Source organism: Alosa sapidissima, chromosome 3 (genome assembly GCF_018492685.1).
Source record: "Alosa sapidissima isolate fAloSap1 chromosome 3, fAloSap1.pri, whole genome shotgun sequence".
Lineage (NCBI taxonomy): Eukaryota > Metazoa > Chordata > Actinopteri > Clupeiformes > Clupeidae > Alosa > Alosa sapidissima.
In genome coordinates this window covers 30578525-30603505 of record NC_055959.1, presented here as the reverse complement: position 1 = coordinate 30603505, position 24981 = coordinate 30578525, and the positions used below count along the sequence as shown (strand labels likewise).

At 39.8% G+C, this 24981-nt stretch overlaps 1 protein-coding gene across 2 annotated transcripts; it reads right to left on the bottom strand.

The window, feature by feature from the left end:
- Positions 1 to 2176: 2176 nt before the first annotated feature.
- srl (sarcalumenin) lies at positions 2177 to 24710 on the bottom strand. Of its 2 annotated transcripts, XM_042085843.1 has the most exons (7): positions 24626 to 24710; positions 15851 to 15949; positions 15563 to 15658; positions 8884 to 8919; positions 5826 to 5942; positions 3335 to 3568; positions 2177 to 3018 (listed from the first exon to the last, which is right to left on the bottom strand). In XM_042085843.1, exons 1-7 carry the CDS (start codon positions 24681 to 24683, stop codon positions 2204 to 2206), a joined length of 1455 nt encoding a protein of 484 aa, XP_041941777.1. In that variant the 5' UTR covers positions 24684 to 24710; the 3' UTR covers positions 2177 to 2203. The 2 variants fall into 2 exon arrangements, with proteins under 2 accessions (XP_041941777.1, XP_041941778.1); XM_042085844.1 differs by lacking the exon at positions 8884 to 8919.
- Positions 24711 to 24981: the final 271 nt, after the last annotated feature.

Sequence of the window (24981 nt, the reverse complement as noted above, 5' to 3'; positions counted from 1 at the left end):
GAATAGATGGAAGTGAATGTGTGAAGAATGCCTTTGCAGATGCAGTGGTTTGTCCAGGGCAATAAAAGTATTTTTTTTAGTCTCCCTTTTCAAACATACATAACATTACATTCACAAGGTGCAACAGTAATTTTTGGTGTCCAAGAATTACTCCTCTCCATACTCATGGTTGAGGGCCAACAGCCCCAAGTAATCCTAGGACCCAGTTGTTCAAAAAGTTTAATCTGGATCAGAATCATCCAGATTTGGAAATCTCATGTTTTACTATCCAGGATCAGGTAATCCATGTTTCTTGTATGCCTGTTTTTAAAAGCAATTTACGATTTGATCAACCTTATCCGGATACAACCTTTTCAGGATTATGAAATCTGGATTACCTGTGTTTCTAAATGGAACTACATATCACAATCTAGTCTAGTGGCTATGCAAGGAACAACAGTTAAAATAGGTGGCCTGGGGTAGTTTTAACTGTGTTATCTAAAGAGACTGAAAACACCACAATAAAACAATACAAACATCCCCTTCCATTGTCATTGTCAGTCAGACCTCTCATCTTATCCATGACAAATAAATAAATACAAACAATCATACCTTGTCTCCTATTACTGTAACTTTTATGTACTGTACTGTAATTTTGCGCCTAAAAAATCCACCCCTTTGTTGGGATCATTGTAATCCTGCCTTTTTGGATCAAATGTATCCCAATCCAACTCAAAAGTTTTGAACAACACAAAGTGAAGGTTTTATCCAGATCAAAACTATGATTAGATTATGTGATACAATCCGACTTCAGTATCATTTTTTCCCTTTGATCAACCCATTTTCAAGATTTGATCCAATCCTACAGTCGGAATCCATTCAGATTACTTTTGAACAACTAACCCCAGGTGTGATTTTGTTAGCAGCCAAATTGCATTATATTTCTCAATTTATTTCCAAATAGAGACATCAAAAATGAAAATGTTTGAAATATATTTAGTATTTTTTCACTGGGCAGTTTGATAAACTGTAATAGACCTCTGAAGCTCGCATACAAAAAAGCGGCCATCTTTGAGATCCAGTATCTTGTGATTTTTCCTATGGGAAAATAACATGGGGTTTTTAAATTATCGCACCTGTTAAACTCTCGCAGGGACTAAGAAGTATGAAATGCAGACATTTTGCTCAACACACTTTTGTCCTCTGCCTTCGAGTGGCTCCTGTGATCTACGATATGTTAAGACGGCAAACTTAGATTTTTGCTACCCCAGAGCTAACTTGCAATGCAACATGCCATAGGTAATTACGTAGCTTCAATTAACACCCTGATCTCCTTATATGGGCAAAGATGGCAGCTTTGGTTCTTTTTTGTAGGCGAACTTCAGAGGTCTATGTCCTTTGGCAGCATTTAATAGGTAATGTTTTATGGACCTACCCAGAGACAGGACACCTGATGGAAAGGCAATGACACAACTGCCTTTTGTTATCAATGAGACACTGATTGTTCTAGGGGTTTTAATTTGACAAACATCAACAGCAGCTCTAGACATGCCCAGCCTGACCATGATCATTCACTTTTATTACTTAAAAAAAAAAACACAGACAATTTCTCTGCCATGTTCATAAATTTGGAAAAACATTAAGGAGTATAGAAGTTAGAGTTAGGCTGTAATCCTGACTTGCAAAAGAACAGCATTTGAAATATTTTTAGAATAACAATTGGTTCACCCAACAGTTTTTCCCCACTAAAAATACTGAATAGAAAAGTTACACATTGCTGCAACTCTTTTCAACTTTCATTTTTATTCACATCAATATATATTTACCCTTTCTTGCAATATTTTTCTTTTCTCATGTGAATATATATATATATATATATATATATATATATATATATATATATATATATATATATATATATATTCTTTTTTTCAATCAAATTGTAGACAGTTCATAACAGTAGTGTCTAGGAGAGGAGAGTGAGTTGTATGTAACTAATCTCAGGTATCCAATGTCAATCCTTCGCCTGTGTTTAATGAAACCCAACACTGAATTCCACTCCATCCAGGATAGAAATGCACAGAACTGAATGACTTTCTCCCCTTTCTGGTAACATTCCGAAGAAAGCCACAAGACTGACAGTGCTTGCTCACATCAGTACTCAATGGCTCCTCCTCATTTTTCATTCCCTTTCACATCCATTCTTCTCATTCTGTCTCTTCCCTCAGTTTCTTCTGTAGCGGTTTTTCGGCTTTTCCCCACACCCTGTGGCCTCGCAGGAAGGAGGGAATATGGGGTTTTTGCCAGAGGTGATGCTGCTTAGGAGGCTCGGAAGGTCACCTGTGATGGCCCTCTCAATCTTTTCCAGCAGGCAGCCACCCATGTAGGAACATTGCGCTGTGAGTGGCTTGAAACTAGTCACTGGGTTGATGCCAAAGAAATCACGGTAGGCATCCCGGTTGGGCAAATCAAACTTGCTAACATTTGTTTTGGCCAGGATGGACTTAAAGATATAGAATTTGTCAGGGTCATCTACAATCTCTTTGAAAACAAGTTCAGGATCACTGAAAAAGCTCATCTTTTCTTTGAAGGTCTGGACATAGCGGTCTACTAGCAGGCCATGAATGCGCACACGGATACCATGCTGACGGATGAAGGCTATCTTGTTTTCTAGACGGTTCTCAATCACCTGGTTAAGGTCCTCCAGGAGAGATATCTCCTCACGCTTGAACAGTTCTCTACTTGTGTCAGGGGCATAGTCATAAGGCCAGAAAGAGCTGACGTAGACACGTGGTGGTTCAGTTACATTGATAAGGGGGGCTAAGCTCCAGAACAGGGCACCATAGACACGCATTAGGTCCTGGGTAGCCAAGTTGTCAGCTTTGTTAAGGATGATGCGTATTTGGGATTCACGCCCCTTCAGTTGGCGGAAGAGCATTTCCAGCTCCAGACCCACATCCAGCTTAGTTGGGTCAAATACCACGAAGATCAAGTCAGCACGGTCAATGAACCACTGGCACACATCATTGAAGGGGTAGCCTGTGGAGAGGTGAGACAAGGCAATAACATTACACACCAGTCAAATGATATGATATGATATATAACAGTAAATTTGATGTTTCTAACTTCTATATCATAGGAATAAATACTGTATTGCATAGTTCTAGAAAATACTACTGTTGTGATTCCTGTCCTGACCAAGGCCCACTTTTAGGTGTAATTCTAAAATGTTTTACTCATGTCAACAGGAAAACATTAAGATTAAACATATTTCTTGGAATCTTATGTATTCCTGCTATGTGTTGAGCTTTTCTTTGGGTCTGATTTTAAGGAAAATATTCTGCAATACAATCACCTCTCTCCTGCTGCTTGCGGTTTTCAATAATGCCAGGTGTGTCGACAAAGGTGACCCTCTCAAGTAGCTTGTGGGGCATCTCAATACCAATAAGCTTCTCCAGGAAGTTCTGTCCAAACTTCTCCAGGGGTGAGAAAGAGCGTGAACTGTCAGCAGCCATAACAATGCCCTCAACAGAGCGTATCTTCTCTCCATGCATTATCACTGTAAATTCTGAGGTAGTGGGTTCAGCACCTAAGATATAATACAAAGACAGAAAAAATACAAGATAAAGGAATGTATCATGTATCAGCACAAACTCTGATAAAACATTTGGGTTAGGTGCCTTGCTCAAGGGCACTTCAGCCGCTGCTACTGCTTGGGGTTCGAACAGGCAACCCTCCGGTTACAAGTCCGAAGTGCTAACCAGTAGGCCATGGCTGCCCCCTGAGTTCTTGGGCCCAGTAGGCCCATTCAGTAATCCATCCCTGGACATACTGTAGACCTGTGGTATGACTCCATTTGTCTCCAAAATGTATATTTTAAAATAAACTACAATCTTTGTTCACCTCTTTATTACACATAATGCAATGGCTCTTTGACTAATTACTTACTTTTTTTTAAACTAAGGCTTAGACTCATAGGTTTGGACCTGTAGCCTGTAAGATTTGTATTTGTTTTTGATTTTATTGTGCTGGCGGCTAATCACATTTCTCAGAGGCCGATAAACAGGTTAATTTCTGACATTATTACTAACATATGAATACATTATTTATGTTGTAAGACATGTGAAAGAAATTAATGACACATGCATGCACAAATACATCATTTAAACTAAAAGGGCACAAAGTTTCACTTTCGCTATCATTGCAAGAATAGGCTACAATATGGTTGATATACTTCAAAGTTCCCTTTGAGTCTGACCGGCTCCAAAAATTAATGGGGTTTCCTTAGCCTGTGCTATACCTTTCCAACAAGTTTTGTGAGAATTGTACCGGTAGCTTTTGCGATATTGTTGACAAGCCTACCGCACCGCAGTAGGCCTAGGTGCAGATGGAAGCTTTTGATAGCGCATGCCACTAACAAAAAATGCAAAACCACCAGGACAAACCCCTCAGGGGTGTACTCTCTGGCTACTAATTTGTGCGTTATTTACATTTGATTACATTTCAGATGGTGGTGCTTGTTGGTTTCCTGTAGCGCAGTGTTTTTTTCTTTCTTTCTTTTCCTTTCTCTGTATATTGGGGGCGACATTTTGGTCATATCAGCCCTGCCAGCAGTTCTTTTCCCACTGCAGCAGGATATCAACATTAATAACACATTAATAGTGTTACAAGGTTGTGTCACTAGTTTTGAAGCTGCAGATTTGATTAGCCTAGCTTAAATTGTTTCATTGCAGCAACATGATAAATGAAGACACTAGCAGTAGCCTACCATCTCTTCTTTAAGTAAACTCAGTCACTGACAGGAATCTGAACATTCTTATAGTTATCCCTCACTGCAGGCTGGCCACAGGGGAAGTGTCACAATGATGCCAGATACAGCCAGCCTATTCAGTGAATGAACTAGCCATGGTCACTTCTTTGAGATGACCTAGCAGTCTCTGGAAATGCAATTAAACCATGTCAGACTAGCTGGCTTACATGTTGAGACCCTGCAGATGGTGTTACTACAGTGTGGAGCTGAAGTTCAAAGTGTAAATATGCTTCAGATGCGTTGGAATAACAACCACAATTTGCATAGAAATGCATTGCAATGAATGAACTAGCCATGGTCACTACTTTTAGATGACCTGGCAATCTCTGGAAATGCATTTAAACCATGACTAGTGTTAAGACCCTGGAGATGTTATCACTACAGTGTGGAGTCAAAATTCTAATTGCAAATATGCTAATATGTTTTAGATGCATTAACATATCAACATATAAAAGTGATTTTGCAGACATGCATTGTAAATGAAGTTAGCAGTTAGCACTAGCCTTCAAAACTGGTGACACGACCTTGGGGCAATGATAATTATAAAGTTATCAATCTATGTTTAAATGTTGATATCCTCCAATGCAGTGGAAACAGAACAGTTAAATGGGCTGATTAGGTGACCACTCCTCCTGTTACGCTCTGATGTTAGAGCGAGATGGCCTTTGCTGAATAGGTCGATGTAAAGCAATGTGCTGATTGGCTCTTCAAAAAGGGTGTAAAAACGGACCGAAATGCATAGTTGGAACTTGAGCCTTGAATCTTATATACTATAGCGTCACACAGAAAAGTAAGAAAGGGATTAAATTGGCATGCATTTGCAAATTATATTGACATTAACAAAACTTTTTCACACTTTTATTTCTACATCTATAAAAGTTATTTACACATGGGTAAGTCTGTGCACATTTTATTTTCACATATGCACAATATTTCTTTATTACACATATTATTTAGAACATCTTTCCACTAGCTCAAAAGATTAATGGCCTTGATTTAACTCCATACTAGTGGAAAACAAGGAAGAGAGTAGTACCTGTATAGAGCTGGTAAGGAAGGTCCTGTAGGCCCAGCAGGTAGTTGATCATAGAGGATTTGCCTACACTCCATGGACCCAGAAACAGCACCATGGGTTTGGAAGTAATTTCTCCATCTGTGGAAATAGGACATAAACTAAGTAATTATTATGTATCTGTCACTCTTGTAAATACAAATGCACAATGTTGGACTACTGAATGAGTCCTCCTCTGAAAAGCGTAACATTTATTACTGTACAGTGCTTTGTCATCTATGTGTTCCTTCAAACCAATTATGCGACAAGCTTTACATCCACATTATGTCTGTACATTTTCTTAGATGATGCCAGGTAGGAAGACAATTATCAAAGCATAGGTGTCATTCATTGAGATGTAATCATTAAAATAAATATATACTGACATGAAAGAATACATCACTGCACATTTATTGCATGCACACAGTATAATTTTAAATGGATGTTGGTACTTTTACTGGTACAACTACATTTTACTTAACAAATTGCACCACCTTGCACTGATTTTTTCATAAAGCACATAACACAAGGCAACTCATAGCAACCACATATAGGCACAAGTACAGACACACTCAAACAAACACCAGGCATAGCTCAAATAATGGCAAAGGATTAGTAGCAGAGAAACAAGTTATAGATTATCTTCTCTTGTGATACATCTTTAAAGATAGGTCTGGCAAAGACAAACTCTGAAGAATGTCCCCCATATGTGTGCCAGAGCATCTCACACATGAACATTAATTTAAAGTAATGTGGAATTTTCTTGAAACGGCCATCAATTCTTCAACATTTAGGTTTTACTTTTAGTGTTTGAGGCCATGTAGAATCATGTTGTGCCATTAAATCAATGTTGTACTGAGAGTTGTATACTGTAGTTCGCTTTATAAAGGGCTAGAAGAAGAAGATGTCAAGTTCTTTATTCCTGTAGTTGGCAAAACCAGCACAGATCTAACCACGGAGTAGATGCAAGTATGTTTTGCTAACTGTTCATAAATCAATATTTGCTGTCCCTTTGCACTAATGTATGTCATCATATTTTTTCTCTATTCTCATCACACACCACACACACATACACAGTAATAAAACCACACAACAAAAAACAACATAAACATAGTCACACACATACTGTACACCCTGCACATTTATTTGAACCCTGGTGAAGTTTTCATGATAAACACTTCTGAGTGTATAGTTTTGAGGAAAAGAGAAACGTTTCAGGGCTGTAATAAACTGCTGGAGTCTGACTTTATATATACTATAAATACTATACATACTTTATAAAGCCTCTCTTTGCCAATAAAACAGTTAGTCTTCTCCTATGACATTCCATAACGTTGGAGAATACAAAGCAAGGGATTTCAGAGCAAGGGATTTCAGAGCACTCTTTACATAATTTCTCCAGATCATACAGATTCCATGGTCCTTTGATATTGTCCTATAGCTCACCCCCCTGGATGTCTATGGAGTTCAGAACAGGGGACTGAGATGGCCATGCAAAAACCTGATTTTGTGTTCAATAAACCATTTTTGCGTTGATCTGGACCTATGTATTGCCTCAATGATCTCTTGGCAGAGACAGGCAGATTTCTATTTAAAATGCTCAGGTATTTCAAGGAGTTCATGATACCATGCACCCCAGCAAGGTTCCCAGGGCCTTTGAAAAAACAACAACCCCACAACATCACAGCCTCTCCACCCTACTTATCGGTAGGCATGGAGTTCTTTTCACTATATTCATTCTTCTATGTACGTCCGACCCACTTCAGTGTTCCCCTTGGGGATCAATAAAGTATCTATCTATCTATCTATCTATCTATCTATCTATCTATCTATCTATTTGTTGCCAAAAAGCTCCATTTCATCTTACCATAAAGCACAATAGCATTTAGCATAATAGCATTTAGCAACCCCAGCCACTTACATTTGTAATTAAATGACAAAAAGGTTTTTTTACTAACACACTTTTAAAATAACATTTCAGCATAAAGATCACTTGTGGAGTTTTTTTGGAGACCTGGTAACCCCAAGATGCTACTTTTCTCTGGTACTCTCCAATAGATTTTTAGCCTCTCTTACCATCCTCCTCACTGTGCATGGGTGCATAGGCCCTTGTCCAGGCGTGTTTGTCACAGTTCCAGTTGATTGGAACTTCTTAAGTATTGTTTTTACTGTACATATTGGCATTTTCGGGCAAAAATAATTGGCAAAGATTGACATTCCATGATTTACAGAGGTCAGCACATGTTCCCTTTAATTTAATTGTGTATTCTTCTGTCTTTCCTATGTTGAAGAATGAGTAGAGCATTTGAAGGGAAAATGGTGCCAGGGGAGCCAAAATTATAGGGGTGCCAATTATTGTAATTGTGGCATTATGATTTTGTTAAATGAGGTATTTTTCTCCCTGAAAATATATTTGCATCCCTTCAAGTTTCCTTGCCAAAAGATGTTTTTCATACCTCTTTTACTCAACTTTACAGGTGCCAATAAATGTACAAGGTAGTGTATACAAAGTTCCTCAGCAAAGGAATCATGTTTTTTAATCATTGAATAAGCACATGGATATGTGTTTGCTTTGTGTCTTCTCTTCTTATATTTGAATATAGTATTTAAACCATTTGCTAGCAGTAAACTAAACCAAAATGATGCACAAGTACAGGATAAGTGCTATATTGTGATTTTTGTTGTCACATATTTAAAGGATGAGAATGACACTAGGATAAAAGCGACTCCCAAATCAGACCAAAAGAACATCGAAAGGCTACATTTTCCCGAAATATTGATAGCGGTGTGTGAGATGGATAGTTGGAAGATGTTTTGGAAGGGTAGGAGGGTCCACAGACTCAGTGGGCAATGCCATGCAGTTGGCGCAGACCTTGGTGACAGATAGTGATTATTTTCCTTCACTTTTAACTTTCCTGTGCTTGATACAGAGGAGTGGACAGCATGGAAAGGTCCCAGGACGGTCACGTCCAATCAAATATTTTGAAAGGAAATAAATACTATCTGAAGCCAGGTTTGCATGCAATAGCCCTTTTATACCCACCTGTGCACGAGTCCCCTAGTGTTCGTCCGGGGTAGGCTGTTAGGGTTGGAGGGGAGATGTGAGGGAAGCAGATGAGGAGGATAACACGGAGAGAGTCAGATAACAAAGAAAGAGAATGATGATAGAATTAGAAGAATGAAAGGAAGAAAGATGAAAGAAAGAAAGAATGAAAGAACAGTTCTGTAAAGGACAAGAGGGTTGTCAGGAATTTGAATTATGAGATTGGAGTGTAGGAAAGCAGAGGATGAAGTAATGTGTCTTTCATGACCACCCATCTTATGATCATGCCATAATGCTACCAAACTCCCCTTCAAAAGTCAGAAATGCCAACAAATGTTGTAGATACTGAAAACTGCCTAATTTAAACAAATTGCTTAGTGAAATCATTTTATGAATATAGCTGAATGCTTACAAGATTTAAATAATCACAATGTTGTGAAGTAGTGTGTTTCAGTTGGATATATTTGATATAAGGGTTTTTTTATCCATAGAAGGGTAAAAGGGCCAGCCACAGGCCTGTGTATCAAGGTCAATTATCAGTTCTCCTTAAGCACTAGCACACACACACACACACACACACACACAAACACACAGACAACATTACCAATAAGCAGAATAAGGACAGGACATTTGAGAAATACTAAGGTTATGACTAATTCTTATGGCATGACACACATACTGTATACCTGCATACATACATATACATACACAAATCCATATGTATACCTATACTTATATGGTTCTTAAAAACTGTGCCCCACTCTGCCTCTATAAAGAAAGACTCGCCTCCGCCTGCATCCTAAACACACAAACAGATATGTCCTTTGCCGAGGGCTCCTCTGTCACAATCATGTCCTTCTGCCAAGAGATGATGTGGATGGTCACATTCATAAACCTTTGTCCAACTATGAGTAATGCACATGAGTAAAAAAGTAGTATAATAAATAAAGGGGCACTCGTTTAGGGCTTGATGCCTACCTAAACTTTTGGTGGGAGTGTGCAGGTTTGGGGCTACGCATTGCAGTTTGCCAGCCTCCTTTTCAGATATTCTAACTACAAAATGATTTAGCCAGACCATCACATTCCTGTGCCAGGGAAAAGGTGAAGTAATACTCAAAGCACTGGCTATGAAAATCTACTCTGCATGCAGGTCCTCAAAACTGACAGACTGAAAGGGTTGTACAGCAGATATTTTATTGTGCCAAAAAAGGATCTCAGACCTCAGGTCTCTGAAGGATCTTTCATTTAAAATGAGGTAGATTATCTGCACTATACAGAGCAACAATTGCTGGTTGCAATTCAATGATTCAATTTAATTGTTTAATTCAATGAGCCTGATTCAACTGTGCACTCTGTGTTTCTCCCAATAATTATCATGCCGTCTTGAAATATAAATCAACTTAGATGATGAGGGGATAAAAAAAATCGCCATGTTTTGTTTGGTAGTGAAGAATCATGCTGTGTCCATAATGCAATGTAAAAAAGACATTGTGTTTCACTGTATGATGTGCATGAGAACATGCCAGAATAAAAATCAAGATCATAATCTCATTAAATTGCATCTTGTTCAACTACTATTTAGAAACAAAAACAGTGAAAAGAATGTAATGAAATCGTCGGACAGCATTCAAGAGAAGAAATAGTGCTTGAATAGGTCACCCATATTAAAGTAGGCAATATCAGCTATAGAGAACATTCACAAAATGTGTGGAAGCAACGTTAACCCCTCTTCATCAGATGGGCATTTTTGAATTTTAATGTAGACAGTATGATGTTCATCGAGAACTCAGCAGTGTTACTAGAGCACCTCACAGTGTTCACCTGCATTACTAGAGCACCTCACAGTGTTCACCAACTCAGAGGTTACGTTAGACTTTTTTTGACCGTACAAAATGTCTATAATATTGCAGAATACCCGAAATACAGAAAATCTACCGGACATATGTTTTTAAATAGCCATATAATTGCCTATACATTTAAATGGCAATTATTCACAAACTATATATTTCATCAATGCAGTTTATTATGCACAGTCAGCACCAGTAGTTTGTTTTGGATCAGCTTTGCACAAGCAGCGGAGTAGGCTACTTTCATTCTATGAAGTCGCATACTCTGTGTGCTGCGCAAACATTGCAAACTGACATAGACTGTAGCCAACATAATGCTACACACTAGCCTAGAAATCTAGATGCACCCTAGCGGCAGCAAATGTGATGCAATGTAAAATGTAATGTAATGTGCTATTGGTCTGGTACTAAACTGCTATTGGCTTATTTGTGTTCGATGGGCGAGCCTATGCGGAAGGGCGAGGTCAATTGCGGAAGTCGGGAGAATTTCCAGTGGATCAGATGTTTTGTGGTCAGGCATACGTGAGCTTTTTAAAACAGGAATGATATTGCTATCGCTTGCTAACATAACATAAACTGGCTGACAGACACCTCACAAATAACCTCAGACTAGCAACTCTCCGTTGGCTTGTGTGCTGGAAAAATTTAACTTCTATCAGGCCAATCAAATCGTGTATAGAGACGTTAACAGGCGGGCTTAACATAATGATTGATGGCAGAGTTGCAACGGTTTGGCTTGAATTCCCTGCTACTTGAAAACAAAGAAGATGGATGTTGCTGTTGGCGAAAAGCGTGACACGAGTTAAGCTTTTTTTAAGTTGGCAAAAGTTTGAACTAGCCAACTTGCTCAGTTGGGAAAACGCATGGGACTCATAACGCTGTCCTATTGCGCGCAGAGGGAATATGAAAGACAACAGATTACCCCCCCCCCCCCGGACTGAACAGTGCCCAGTGAGTGCCCAGACCCTACATTTTAATGTGGGTCTGGCTCGTCAGGCTAGGTCATTGGATTTTACTGTGTCTATTTCTCAATACTTTTTACAAAATCTAAGCAAGTAAAGGCCAAACAAATAAGATTAATATTTCAGCACGGCAGTCTATGACGCAGACACTGGCAACGAAGAACTTCGAAAGGTTCACACCTGCATTGAGGCAACAGCGTAGTCAGCGTGGAGTCGACACAGAAGCATAAATGAGCCTTAAGATGCTCTTAAAGGAGAATTCCGGTGTGATTTTGACCTAAAATGTGTTGAAACATGATACCGAGTGTGAACGTATGTCTTTTAGCTCACCTCGGCTTGTCCCCTGCACTCAGAAATCTGGCGCTAGTTAGCCAATGCTACCAACAGGTATGATAAGGGATCAGATTCCAAAAATAATTCAGTGGAAATGCATGGATTCAGTTCCAGCAACTGAATCCATGCATTTCCACTGAATTATTTTTGGAATCTGATCCCTTATCATACCTGTTTGTTCGTACTCGTCGCTCGACTTATCGTGACTAAATTCAAGATGGCGTTGAGCGGTAAAATTCCTTAAGGTACTGTCTGTATAAATCGTCTTGTAAATAAACTACCAGTGCTTTTTCAAAGTTATTCTTAGTTGTAATTTCCCTGTATGTTCTGCTGGTGACCTCAATGAGAAGTAGCCTACCTGTTACGACGCTCTAGCCATTAACGAATACGGTTTTGGGAAACAGTCAGCAAATCTCAAAATGTTCCTAAAAGGGACTTTACGACCTACTTAAGCTTACGATGCTTTCGGGAAATCAGGCCCATGTCAGGACGAATGAAACAGCATGAGGGTCGAATGAAACAGGCCTACAATTTCACCCAAATTTTGTTCGCCATATTTGACCACAGTCAACTTACATTTTGAATCATAATTCTCTCTCTTTGCCGCCATAGTGGTAGGCTATCGAAAGAAGCCCATTTAGAAAAAAGAATAACGTTTGTAAACTTTTGTATGTGAACGATGTAGGAGATAGCATAGGCCTAGTCCATATAAAAAAATCCAACAAATTTGGAAATCTGGCTTTTAGTGCCACAGTCTTTATTAATGCATCTAATCAGAACTTTAACGTGCGCAATCTGCACCAGGCTGTGTTGATGATGTTTCACGATTGATGATGTTTCTTCGACAGATGTAAAACTTAACCATGATACTTTGAAGGCCTACTAAATGGTTTGGGCAACTGTAGCAAGATAACATGGTAGCCAGATACCATGATAAGCCGTGTTAACTTGCTACAATCATAATACCATATAGTAGCTGACTTGTTTTAATAGTAGGCCTATAAAAGTCAAGTAAATTTCACTGCACGCCGTCAGTTGGTTTGTGGCGCAAGCAGGTAGATGGTTATCATGCAATCAGTTTAATTTAGTAGGCCTAGTGGTTCGATACCCACATGGAGTTAATAATTTAGGTATTTATTTTTTTGGTGACATAGTCATGGTCCAGTGTATGTAGCCTACTACAGACAATTTTGACATTTAAATAAACATCATCAATCGTGAAACGTCATTAACTCAGCCAGTTAACATGGGAGGCAATTGACATGTAACATCCAAGGGGGTAAGCGAACGTCCGGAAAGCGTAGGCTACCCCTTATGGGAGATTCTGAGGCTAACAAGCCATCACCTACTACTGCTAGCATTCCATTGAACCCCATTCATTTTGACGTCACTTTGACAGCGAATAACTTTACATCTGAATCTGAAACTCTATTTGTCCATTGTTTATTTCTAAAGAAACACAACAATGTATGAATGACTCCATTACCTTGTATCTCACCTTATCTCAGGGCAGCCGTGGACCACTGGTTAGCACTCTGGACTTGTAACTGGAGGGTTGCCGGTTCGAGCCCCGACCAGTGGGCCGCGGCTGAAGTGCCCTTGAGCAAGGCACCTAACCCCTCACTGCTCCCCGAGCGCCGCCGTTGAAGCAGGCAGCTCACTGCGCCGGGATTAGTGTGTGCTTCACCTCACTGTGTGTTCACTGTGTGCTGTTTGTGTTTCACTAATTCACCGATTGGGTTAAATGCAGAGACCAAATTTCCCTCACGGGATCAAAAAAGTACATATACTTATATACTTACTTATGGCCCCGTAGCAGCTGTTTTTGTAAAAATAGGCTAACAATGATGTCATGACCACACAACTTTCTGTCGCGCAGTAGGCTAGAGAAATTACCATACATTTAGGAGAAGTTCGCAGGCAATCGTGGGTGGACGTGGAGGCGAACAATCAAGGGAGAAGCCCAAAGAGTGTCCATGAAAGCATCAGAACACAATATTTTAGCAACGTTTTGATGGATTGGCAGTAGCCTACTTCGGCACGTTCTGACAACAGATGCCTTACTTTATGGCAGGAGGGGCATTTACAAAGGCAATGTAGTGAGCAGTGTGTGGACAGGTACGCAGAGATGTCTCCACCTCACTGCACTGGAACTGCTTACAGTGTTTTTCACTTCCGAGTGGCTCGCACATTCAAGCGAGGATGGATAACATGGCCATGGTGACTTATTTCAACCATCAAGGGGGGCTGCACTCAGTCCATATGTGTTATCTGGCTTGGAGACTGTTGTGTGCTCAAAGCACACTTGCTTTTGTTACAGATGGGTCATCTGCCTGATAGAATTGGAGCGCTGATCTATCTCTCCAGGGGGCGCCCATTAGCCACAAACTGGTTGCTTACATCAGGAGGTGGTGGGACAGTTATGTAGCCTGACAGTACAGTTGAGTTAAGACAGTACAGGTAGACATGCTTGCACAGAGAGAGCATGGACGTGCTGGTCCATGAATGGTTCACACTCCTCCAAATGATACTGGACAGAGTGCAGCAGGAGGGGCTCTCAATGATTTCCTTGGGCCAAGCACAGGGGATGATATGGCATCTGACTCCTGAGCAGTGGCAGCAGACAGTCTAGCCCCTAAACAGGAGCGTTTGTTGAGTGATAGTCTATCACTCCATGTCATGTGATGGAGACTATTCAGAGTGCAAGAGTGCCAACGACCTGGCCACTCTACTCTTTGAAGTGGAAAGTATTCACTAACTGGTACGCTTTGCAATTGAGACCCACCTACATGCTACATTGAGTCTATCTTGATGTTGCAATACTCATTTTAGAAAGGACACTGCATCTATGCTGAAAGTATACCTGGTGGCTTCAAATACCTAGAGGGGATCACCCTGAAATTACTGTTGTTGAAAATGGCTAACCTCAATTTACTTGGTGATTCAAGGTGATTCAACTCCTTTGTCCAGCCCACTTGTGTGCACTTTGTAGTTTTGGCATTGTGAGCACACCAGAGATACACTTATCCCATAATGTCTTGTGTTCGCCTTCGAGAAAACTGAGGATACATTCTTACACACTGGCTCAACCTTCATTCTAACCTATTTTATAATTTGGTGGTTCCATTACGGATTTGCACAGTATAGTAAAGGTTCCAGCATTCCCATTCCAACTTAACCTTACTTTGTGAAGCAATAGTGTGAAAAAGACTGAGGGCTGGTAAATAGATTATCAGTTCAGAAAAAAAAACATGCTCAACTATGACACTATAGCTATAGCTAGCAACTTTGAATCCTATAGACCATATTTCATTTCCTAAAATAGCCTATGTATGTGTGCTCCTGTGAGGATATTTATTTGTTAGGCATGGTACATGATTGTGCTGAATCATTTAGAAATTCTGCAGCAATCAATTGGCATGAATGAACATGGATGGGGATGGGGTTGGAGGGGACCATTCAGCACCAAAGATAAACCAAATTGCACGTGCATTTCACCCAATCATATCATAGTGTACGACCAGGCAACTCCCCTACCTGAGATTTCATGTTGTCTTAATTCGTTGTACTTGTAGGCTTGCTCCATTGGCTTTATGGAGGAGTGATAGATCTTCCTCAGTTTCTGCAGAGCAGCTGAGAGAAGTAGGCAAAGAGGGTAAGAGGTCAATTTCTGATATACATGAGTACAATGAGATTTAAAATATGTGTGTGTGTGTGTGTGTGTGTGTGTGTGTGTGTGTGTGTGTTGCAAATTGCTGTTGCTGCAAATTGGTCAATGAGCATGGGTATGTATAAGTTGTAAGTGAGTGTAAGTGTATAGCCTACCTGCATAATCTCCAGAGTTTTCCTCAGAGGCCAGTCTCAGAGTCTCTTCAATGTGGGAGCGATCCCTCAGAATAGACGAGAGGACGTCCTCTTCTTCCTCTACAGAAAAGTTAACATGTCTGATAAACAATATATCTTTCTACTTCGGATATGAATAGGGGTCATAAACATATAGGTCTACATATGTGTATATTCTGCTATTACAACTAAATATAATTACTATATATATATATATATATAAATACCCTCCAGAATTATTGGCACCTCTGCTAAAGTTGACTAAAAACCGGTATAAAAAATAATCTGTTGGTGATTTATTGTAATCTCACAATGGAAAAAAATAGGAAAAATCCAACCTTGAAGGAAAGCAAATTTATTTTGAGAAAAAGGAAAAATAAATATTTTTAACAAAAACACGTCACTCACAATTATTGGCACCCCTGCTTGTAATACCTTATTAAGCCTCCCTTTGCCAATAAAACAGCTTGTAATATCCTATCCTTGTAATTTATCCTATGCCACCCCAAAAGGTTGGAGAATACAAAGCAAGGGATTTAAGACTGTTCGTCTTTACAAAATCTCCCCAGATCGTCTAGATTCCTAGGTCCACACTTGTGCATTCTCCTCTTTGACTCACCCCACTGTTTTCAGTGAGGTCATTTTTGAAGATTTGGTAACACTTTACTTGACAGTATCCACTTAAGAGTGACATGACACTGTCATGAACATATGACACTGTCATGATTTATGAACTCTAACCCTAATCCTAACCTCTAATCCTAACCCTAATCCTAAACCTAACAAAACCCTATGACAAAAACTGAATGTCACTTAATAACAGAAGCGTTATGTCATAAACGTTTATGACTTGTTTATGACACATTCATGACAGTGTCATGTCACTCTTATGTCGTAAAGTGTAACCAAAGATTTTTTGGAGGACTTGGTGACCTCAAGATGATACCTTTGTCTGTAACTCCCCAACAGTGGTTCTTATGTCATTTTTGCCTATCTTACCATCCTCCATATTGTACATGGAGGCAAGATAACTATGGGTCTTTGTCTAAGCATGTTTGTCACATTTCCAGTTGATTAGAACCTGTTAATCATTGTTTTAACTGTAAATATAGGCGTTTTCAACATTCCCTGACTTACAAATACCAACACAATTTCTTTTTATTTAAATTTAGTGTATTCTCTTGTCTTTCCAATGTTGATAAATGACTAGGGGATTTAGCCTCTGTGTCACTTTATTTTCATACCTTAGTGAAAAAGAACTACTTCTGAAAGTTCACAGACACTCTGATTAACTTAAATAAGTTCAAATTAGATAGGGAAATGCTTCTGTTTGATTTTGTATATAAGATTTTTCTAGGGGTGCCAATAATTGTGAGCGTGTTATTTCGTTAAAAATATTTCTTTCTTTATGAGATTTTCCTTTTTCTCAGAATAAATGTGCTTCCTTTAAGGGTGGATTTCCCCCTCATTGTCTTCATTGTGAGAGTACAATAAATCACCAAAATATTATTTTTTATACCTGTTTTCAGTCAACTTTACTAAAGGTGTAATTCTGGAGGGTACTGTATATATATTGCGCGCAGACATACACGTGCGCACACGTGCGCACACACACACACACATACAGTACACACACACACACACACACACACACACACACACACACACACAGAGACACACTCCTATATTGGAGTACAGTAAAGCCTCATCTTGTTCCTAGCCAGCACGTGTTTGCTTACCCTTTGTGACTGTATATTTAGCTCTGATGCTATGTCTAGCTAAGTTTAACAGCCCTGCTCCAATCCCCCGGACTGGCTGTAATCATCTACTCTTGGCATACATGAAGGGAAATGGAACTCGGCTTGTTGGATACAGAGGTATATATCTGAGCCACTATTCATTACATTTCCCAACACTGAGAACAACAGTGTTGATGTACACACTTCATATGATCTTTTTAAAGACACACAGAGAGAAAAGGATGAGGGTTTACAAATGAGCTGAAAATATTTGACCTTAAGGCAGTGCTTACTGGTCCCTGCCCTGATTAATTTTATTTTAGTCATCTCCTATAAATAGGTAACCAAAGGGGGCTTCTGAAGATGCCATGGTTTTACAACACTGAGAATTGTATGAGTGTAGGGGGACTCCCCAGTTTCATAACAACCCTTGCAGAATCTCTACCCTCACCCACAACTACCACCAACACCCCCAAGCCTTAAGCCATCTAAATTTAGTCACTGATGAAGCTTATTGAGCTGCTCGGACTGTCCTTGTAGGCCAAAGAACAGGCATTACTTTAGGACCACCACAGAGATACAGAGCTCAGGTTGCACCATAGGGCTGGCCCTTCATCTAAAATTAGGCACAGCTGGGTGATTGCAATGGCTCACACTTTCAGACTAAGTGGACTACACAGCTCTTGTGGCACCGCAAAATCCATTGTGGCCTTTGTGCACTAGTGTTGTGTATTTGCCAACTATAGTGCATTCAGAGAGTATTCTGTCACCTTTTCCACATTTCTTTATGCTGCAGCAGCCTTAAGCTGAAATCATTTCATTTAAGTCTTCCTTCATTAGTCTACTCTTAATACCCCAAAATCACAAAGTGAAACACAATTTTAGCAATATCAGCAAATGTATTGAAAAGGAAAAACTGAAATATCACTTCAGACTCTTTACTCAGTCCTGAGTGCACTATAGTTGTGTGATGTCTGGCTTAATGGAAAATATATATTACAGACATCAAACTTTACAGATATGATTTGGGCAATTCTTTGGCTAAGGCATGACACACTGTGCTGGTGACTACATACACTCAGAAAGCTAACTCTTAATAGCAAGACAAGGCATAGTTTGCTGTCTTCTACTACTTAATAAAATGTAGGTGCATACAGAATGCACATCAAATCAGAAACACTGAACTTTAGTGAGTAGTTGGATAATGATTGTGCCACAACAAACATTTATCACAAACAAATGCACTTCAGTCTTCTATCTGACCATTCACAAAGCAGTATTTGTTGTAAAAAAGCAAGGACAAGGCCTTGAAGAAGTCAGAAGGGGAAGTTAGTGTGTAATATAGGATGCACCTTTTGGTGCTCTGAAGTCTTAAATGCTCAAAGCAAGATGTAATTAAATAGATACATGGTGGCACTACTTCACTGTAGAGACATACCGGTAGGCTATATTAGCTCTGCCTTCTAGAAAGGCGAGGAAAGAATAAAGGCCACTCCATTTGCCAGCACCCTGGAATGCAATGCAACACCCTCACCCCAGCTCACCCATACCTCAACTTCCCTTCCCCCACCTCCCACTGTTAACTGGGGTGGGAGAGCCTGGTGACCTCTGTCTGTTGAGGGGAAATCTACCTAAGAGCATTGCACAGTTGGTGTTTCCGGGTGGAAGAATATATAGAGGTTTCTGAATGTGCACATTGGAGACTGTCAATATCTTCTCCAGAAGGTACACCTTACTGTACCTCATTGTACAGCATTACAGCAAGGTTATTAAGATTTTGATTTATGCACCACTTCTAATGAGCGCTATCTCAAAAGTGCTAACAAGCCTAAATCTCTTAATTATGTCCTGTGTAAGTTATTTGTCTGATTATTTGTATGATATGTTTCTGTAAAGATTAGATTATTTGTTTACAGAAACACATGAAATAGAAAAATGCTTTTAAGTTTTCATTTCTGTTTAGGTTTGAACTCTGTGGCAGTTAACTCAACTCTGCACTCCTTGGGATCCAGTAACACAGTGTACTGTTTACAGTATTATAGGCTGTTTTGTGGGAAACTTTTTGTTTAGTTTTTTACAGTCTCATGGTAATAATCTGCAGCATTATTACTGATATCATTGTAGGCAACCGCTGGCTACTGCTAGTTGATCCAAGGGTCCACTAGCAGTGGACAGCAGTCAGTTACATATAATGAATGAATCAGTCGCATCAAATGGAACAACATCTAAAGAACAAATGTAGGTAACACTAAAATTGAGAATCTAAAAATGTTTGAAAGTGATCAATTCACATTATGATGATCTGAAACCAACAAAATCCTCCCAAGTCTACCTCAAGGTACATATATATTGCACCCTCCAACACATCCATTACTGACAGTTGAAAGACATATTATTTTGGATGAATACCCAGTGGAGCATGATATAAAAGCTCTAACATGGCCAAATACTGGAACTGTCTAAAAATGTATGCACTAACTGCTTCAGACTACTTGCTTGCTATCACACCTTCAATCACTTGAATTTGTTTCTCTATTTTGGATTGCACCTGGTGTTGTCAGTCAACTTGGTACCCTGAAATGAGAGATCATAGTAGGCCTATCTATTCTTTGGCATGCACAAGATTCAAAACAGGAATGGCCTGACAAAGCCAGGAGAACTAAACATTTTTATCAGGAAAGCTGCCTAGAGTAACTTAAACAAAAAAGAGAATTGTCTCTCACATTGTAAGAATCCTGTATTCATTTACCCTAAACGTTACACATGAAATGACAGTAGACTTTAGGGGAAAGACCTTCATATGCACTAAAGACCGGGCAATGTAATTACTTCTGTGATTTTATCATTTCATTTAACAACTGGTAGGCTATTATTATACTGTAGCTTGACTGACTTGCATAACCTTGCCTACTTGTTTCACTTTAAAGACTCATTGTCACCGTTAAAAACTCTCACCTTACTCTGAATCATCTGCAATGGTCTGACTCTTTACTCAGTCCTGAGTGCACTATAGCTGTGTGATTACCCATGCAGGTAGGGATATTAAAACTGCATTGCAATAGTTTAGACAGTTGAGCATCATCCATATAATAGTGGTAGAGGAACCCATGGACGCCTAAGGAAGTGATATAAATTACAGGTAAAGTACAGGTCCCTAAGGAACACCAGAGGAAATGTCATGAGATATTGACACTTCTCCCTGACAATACATGCTGAATGAATGTCCCTTGAGGTACAAACTGAGTGATGTACCCAAAATTCGTCTTCAAACACTGTAGGAAGGAGGATGTCATGGTCTATTGTGAAAACTGAACAGAGATGTTTGCTTCTCTTAATGCTTCACAGATAATAAAGAAGTTTCAGTTGAATGAGCGGTGTACCCAAACTGCTTGTCTAGCAACTTATTTTGAGTCAGATAGTCATAAACTTCCTTGAAGACAACTTTTTCAAGAATCTCTGACAAAAAAAGGAAAAAGGGAGATGTCTATAATGTCCATAATTCTTCATATCATATGCACTAATGTCAGCAATGTTATTGGCATGTCTGGATTTATGCCATGTTCTCCCAGCAAAGTTCCTATTATACTTTTTTTAGTATTATTAATTATTAGTAAGTCAATTAATAATATTAATTATTAGTAAGTCTAGGGCGACAGGGTTTTGAACTGCAAGTACTGTAGGTCTTGCGGATAGAGTAAGCAAGATGTAAGTTATCCAGACAAGATTCAGTTCTCTCAGACTTTATTATTTCAGTGTAAAGCAAAAAGTGTCAGTAGCATTACTAAAATCACCAAGGATAAAAATATGTTCTTTGTGGGGAACCTTAGTCTGAGAGGGGAATGGACAAAGGGCATAAGCACTGCTATGGCCGATAGGCCCGGATGAGGTCTGCATGTAATGGATTGAGTGAGTGTTGAATACACATCTACTTGAGGGATGGCAAGGCTGTACACAATCCCAACCTTTAAAATGTGATGCATGTGTATTTGGGCTTAACAGCACAAAACAGTCAAAAGGCCTAAGGTAACGTGATAATGTAAAATCTTGCTAGGACAGTATGGAAGGATGGGAGTTCATGCTTTGTTTTACGGTATCCCATTGCATTCCAACCTACCATCAACTCGTTAAATGACTGGAAGCTTTGTGGATTTAAATATTGTCATAATGTGCTGTCTCTGCCATTGCTGCTTTTGATCAGTCAAATTTAAAATCTCCCAGTGGTGGGTTGGACATAAGTAGGCATCAAAACGCCCACCCAGCTTCCCCCCATTCGCCTTGATGCTTTTACACTCATGACGGAGCGAAATGTTTCGACTCTGTGACTACCCTCCTTGTTGGTAAAATTAGTGGGCCACGTCGACCCCCTCCCCACCCCACCCCACCCCACCTGTTCTGCTTGGGTGTATCTAAAATCGACAGGCATTCCACAATAAAGGTCATATCGCAGCAAATCCGGCAGCGTAAAAAGGCCATACATCTAGGAGTTACAGTACTACTATATAGTCAACACCAGTACGGATAGGAGTGTTTACATATTAAGTACAAAGTATGGTAGGATAAGTGGTAGAAGAGGAGGTAGAGGAGAAAAGAGGGGGAAGTGGAGAGGAAGGAAGTAGAGGAGGGAAGAGGGGGAAGTGGAGAGGAAGGAAGTAGAGGAGGGAAGAGGGGGAAGTGGAGAGGAAGGAGGTAGAGGAGGGAAGAGGGGGAAGTGGAGAGGAAGGAAGTAGAGGAGGGAAGAGGGGGAAGTGGAGAGGAAGGAAGTAGAGGAGGGAAGAGGGGGAAGTGGAGAGGAAGGAGGTAGAGGAGGGAAGAGTGTGGTAAGTGCGTATTAGTTGTGTGAGGTTGTCAGAAGCGCTAGGATAGGAGGATTTCTTGGAAGAGATGTGTCTTTAAGACTTTTTTAAAGATAGACAGTGACACCCCTGCTCTCATGGGACTTGGCATATTGTTCCACCATTGGGGGGGGGGGTTTACAGATGAAAAAATATATAATAAATATAACTTCATTTATTTGATTAATATCTGTTTTAGCTGTTTAAGTGAGTTAGCTGACTGGAATCAGATCCGTGTCCAGAGCGGATAACCCTAAACCAACCCCCACACAGATTATTCAGTTACTTAGACAAATCAATTTTGAAAGCTAGCTGTATTAAGCCATCTGTCATGTATTGTAATGCTGTGTGATATAGAATTTGATTTCCAAGAATGTGATGGGTCTTGTCATTCATTGATTATTACTTTATTTTCACCCATCATATCAGGCTCAGGCAATGTTCTTCTGGAACTCAATACATAATTGCAAACGTGTTTAACATCATAATTATAATACCCTCTCTCTCACACACAGACACATGTCTGCTCGGGTCATTCTTGCATTCCCACCACTAAATCATGGTCAGTGTCTAGTTACCACTAGCTCAATTGAGTTTACAACATGAACAATCAAGCCTCTCGTTTACAATATGTTAACAGTTGCACATAAACTAGTTGCCTGTATTCCATGTGTGTCTTTCACTAAAGTTACAATTCTTGTGTTTGTGTCTGAACTGACATGAAATTCCATTTTTTACCCACATGTTTTGTTGGCTTTGTGACATTATACATCAAGTTTAATCTTATCTTTAACATACCCTAAAACTGGTTCAGTTTAAATTATGTTTTTTGTTACTATGGCAATCTGTCTATGTCTATCATTACTGAGAACAGAGCAGAAGTTGAGAGCTAAATTGATAACTCTACATAGCAGTGTCACAGCACCCAGCAGAATGTTGTGTAGGCTGGAGTTGTAGCCCCGCAGGAGATAATGCATGGCCCTATAAGGCCAGCAATGGGGAATGGAGACCAATTGTGACAGTGCAGAGAGACAGCAGCTGTGGTGTGTGACTAAGGGGTGGGGTGTGGGGCACAGAGAGGAAGGGGATCTATAGAAGTTTGGTGTTTGGTTACATGACGCCTTCTAATCTTAGGCACCTGATGGCCACCTGGGCCAACATGGAAAAGGCTGTACAAGGACAAACAAGGGTAAAACCATCATTTGCTGTACTATGCTGGTCAGTAACTAACAGTAGAGTGAGCTTAAATGCCAGGGCTCAGGGTTCTTTGATATGCGTAGCTATGACATGAGTGAATAGTAAACATACATACTCAACAAACAAGAAGGTATAATATTAATAATGACTACAATAATGAACACACTATCATTGATCAGGTAACTACAAAAGATGCAGTGGGAGATGAGATGAGAGAAAGTGAGAGGGATTAAGAAGGAAAGAAAGCAAAGAACACAGGTCCACAGTCCCTCTCTTCTCTATGAGCCATGAGTTTCCATCAGCTGGTGCCATGCTTCAGAACAGCTGACACACTGTCACAGCCAAAAGTACACACATCCATACAAGCCAGTGGATAACTCTACTGCTTGGTGTGAATGAAAATATGACCACGTATTGACAAACAATACAGGAAGTTCTGAATGTACTCCTTTGAAATATATGCCAGGAGAAAACAAAAAGATAAGTATGAGATACTGTCATGCTCCGAGAGTTGTCTTATTTTAAACTCATTTTTAAATAGACATGTCTGGAACTATGAAAGAAGACTCTATATCCTGCGCTGGATAGTATGACAGTTTAAAACAGTGTGTCACCACAGCCAGCCATACAAACTTACAGCTGTCAGTCAAAATGTCACTATACATACAGGATTTAGGCGCTGTTACAGACATAAAAATTAAGAGCATGTTTTCCATTCAGCAATCAGTAGGCTACTTCCAGAGTTTTCCACAGCATGTTGCAGCATGAACATATGATACGTTGACCTTAACAGTGATCTCCCTGTTTAGCTGTTTGTATGTCTTCATTTTTTTCCCCCCGATGTATTTCTAAAGGCATATATCAAATATTTCAGCTGATAGCAAGCACACATGGTGATAATGTTTTATACATTTACAATGCTGTCTACTTCCCCATCCCTGGCCCAAACAAGAGCATCAAAAAAAAACTAGAAGAAAGCAGGATTTTACCTGCTGTGATGAGGAGCAGCAGAGAGAGCATGCAGCAGATGGAGACTGTGGGCTTCATGGTGGCTGCCAGGAGAATGCTCAAAGCATTTTGCTCTTTATATACTGTTGGAAAAGGTGAGAGGTATCAACAAGAAGGGGGCGGGGCTGAGCTGCAAGTAGGCGGGCAAGGTCTGTCACAAGGGCGTGTGCCTCTGTGAGAACGTTTTTGGAAACAAATAACTGCACAGAGGAAAATGTGTTTGTCAACGAATATCAAAGTGGATATCTGAGTATGTACAGTGGAGGAAGTATTGAACGGGTCAACATTTTTTCAGTAAGTATATTACCAATGAGGCTATTCACATACTGGGTCTGTG

Bases quoted from the DNA above. Each gene is read 5' to 3' on its own strand.
- srl (XM_042085843.1), bottom strand. From the start codon at position 24,683: ATGAAGCCCACAGTCTCCATCTGCTGCATGCTCTCTCTGCTGCTCCTC. The intron at 15,659-15,850 runs GTAGGCTATACA...TACTTCTCTCAG, and splicing joins AAACTCTGGAGATTATGCAG to CTGCTCTGCAGAAACTGAGG. The intron at 5,943-8,883 runs GTGGGTATAAAA...CTATTTCCACAG, and splicing joins ACTAGGGGACTCGTGCACAG to ATGGAGAAATTACTTCCAAA.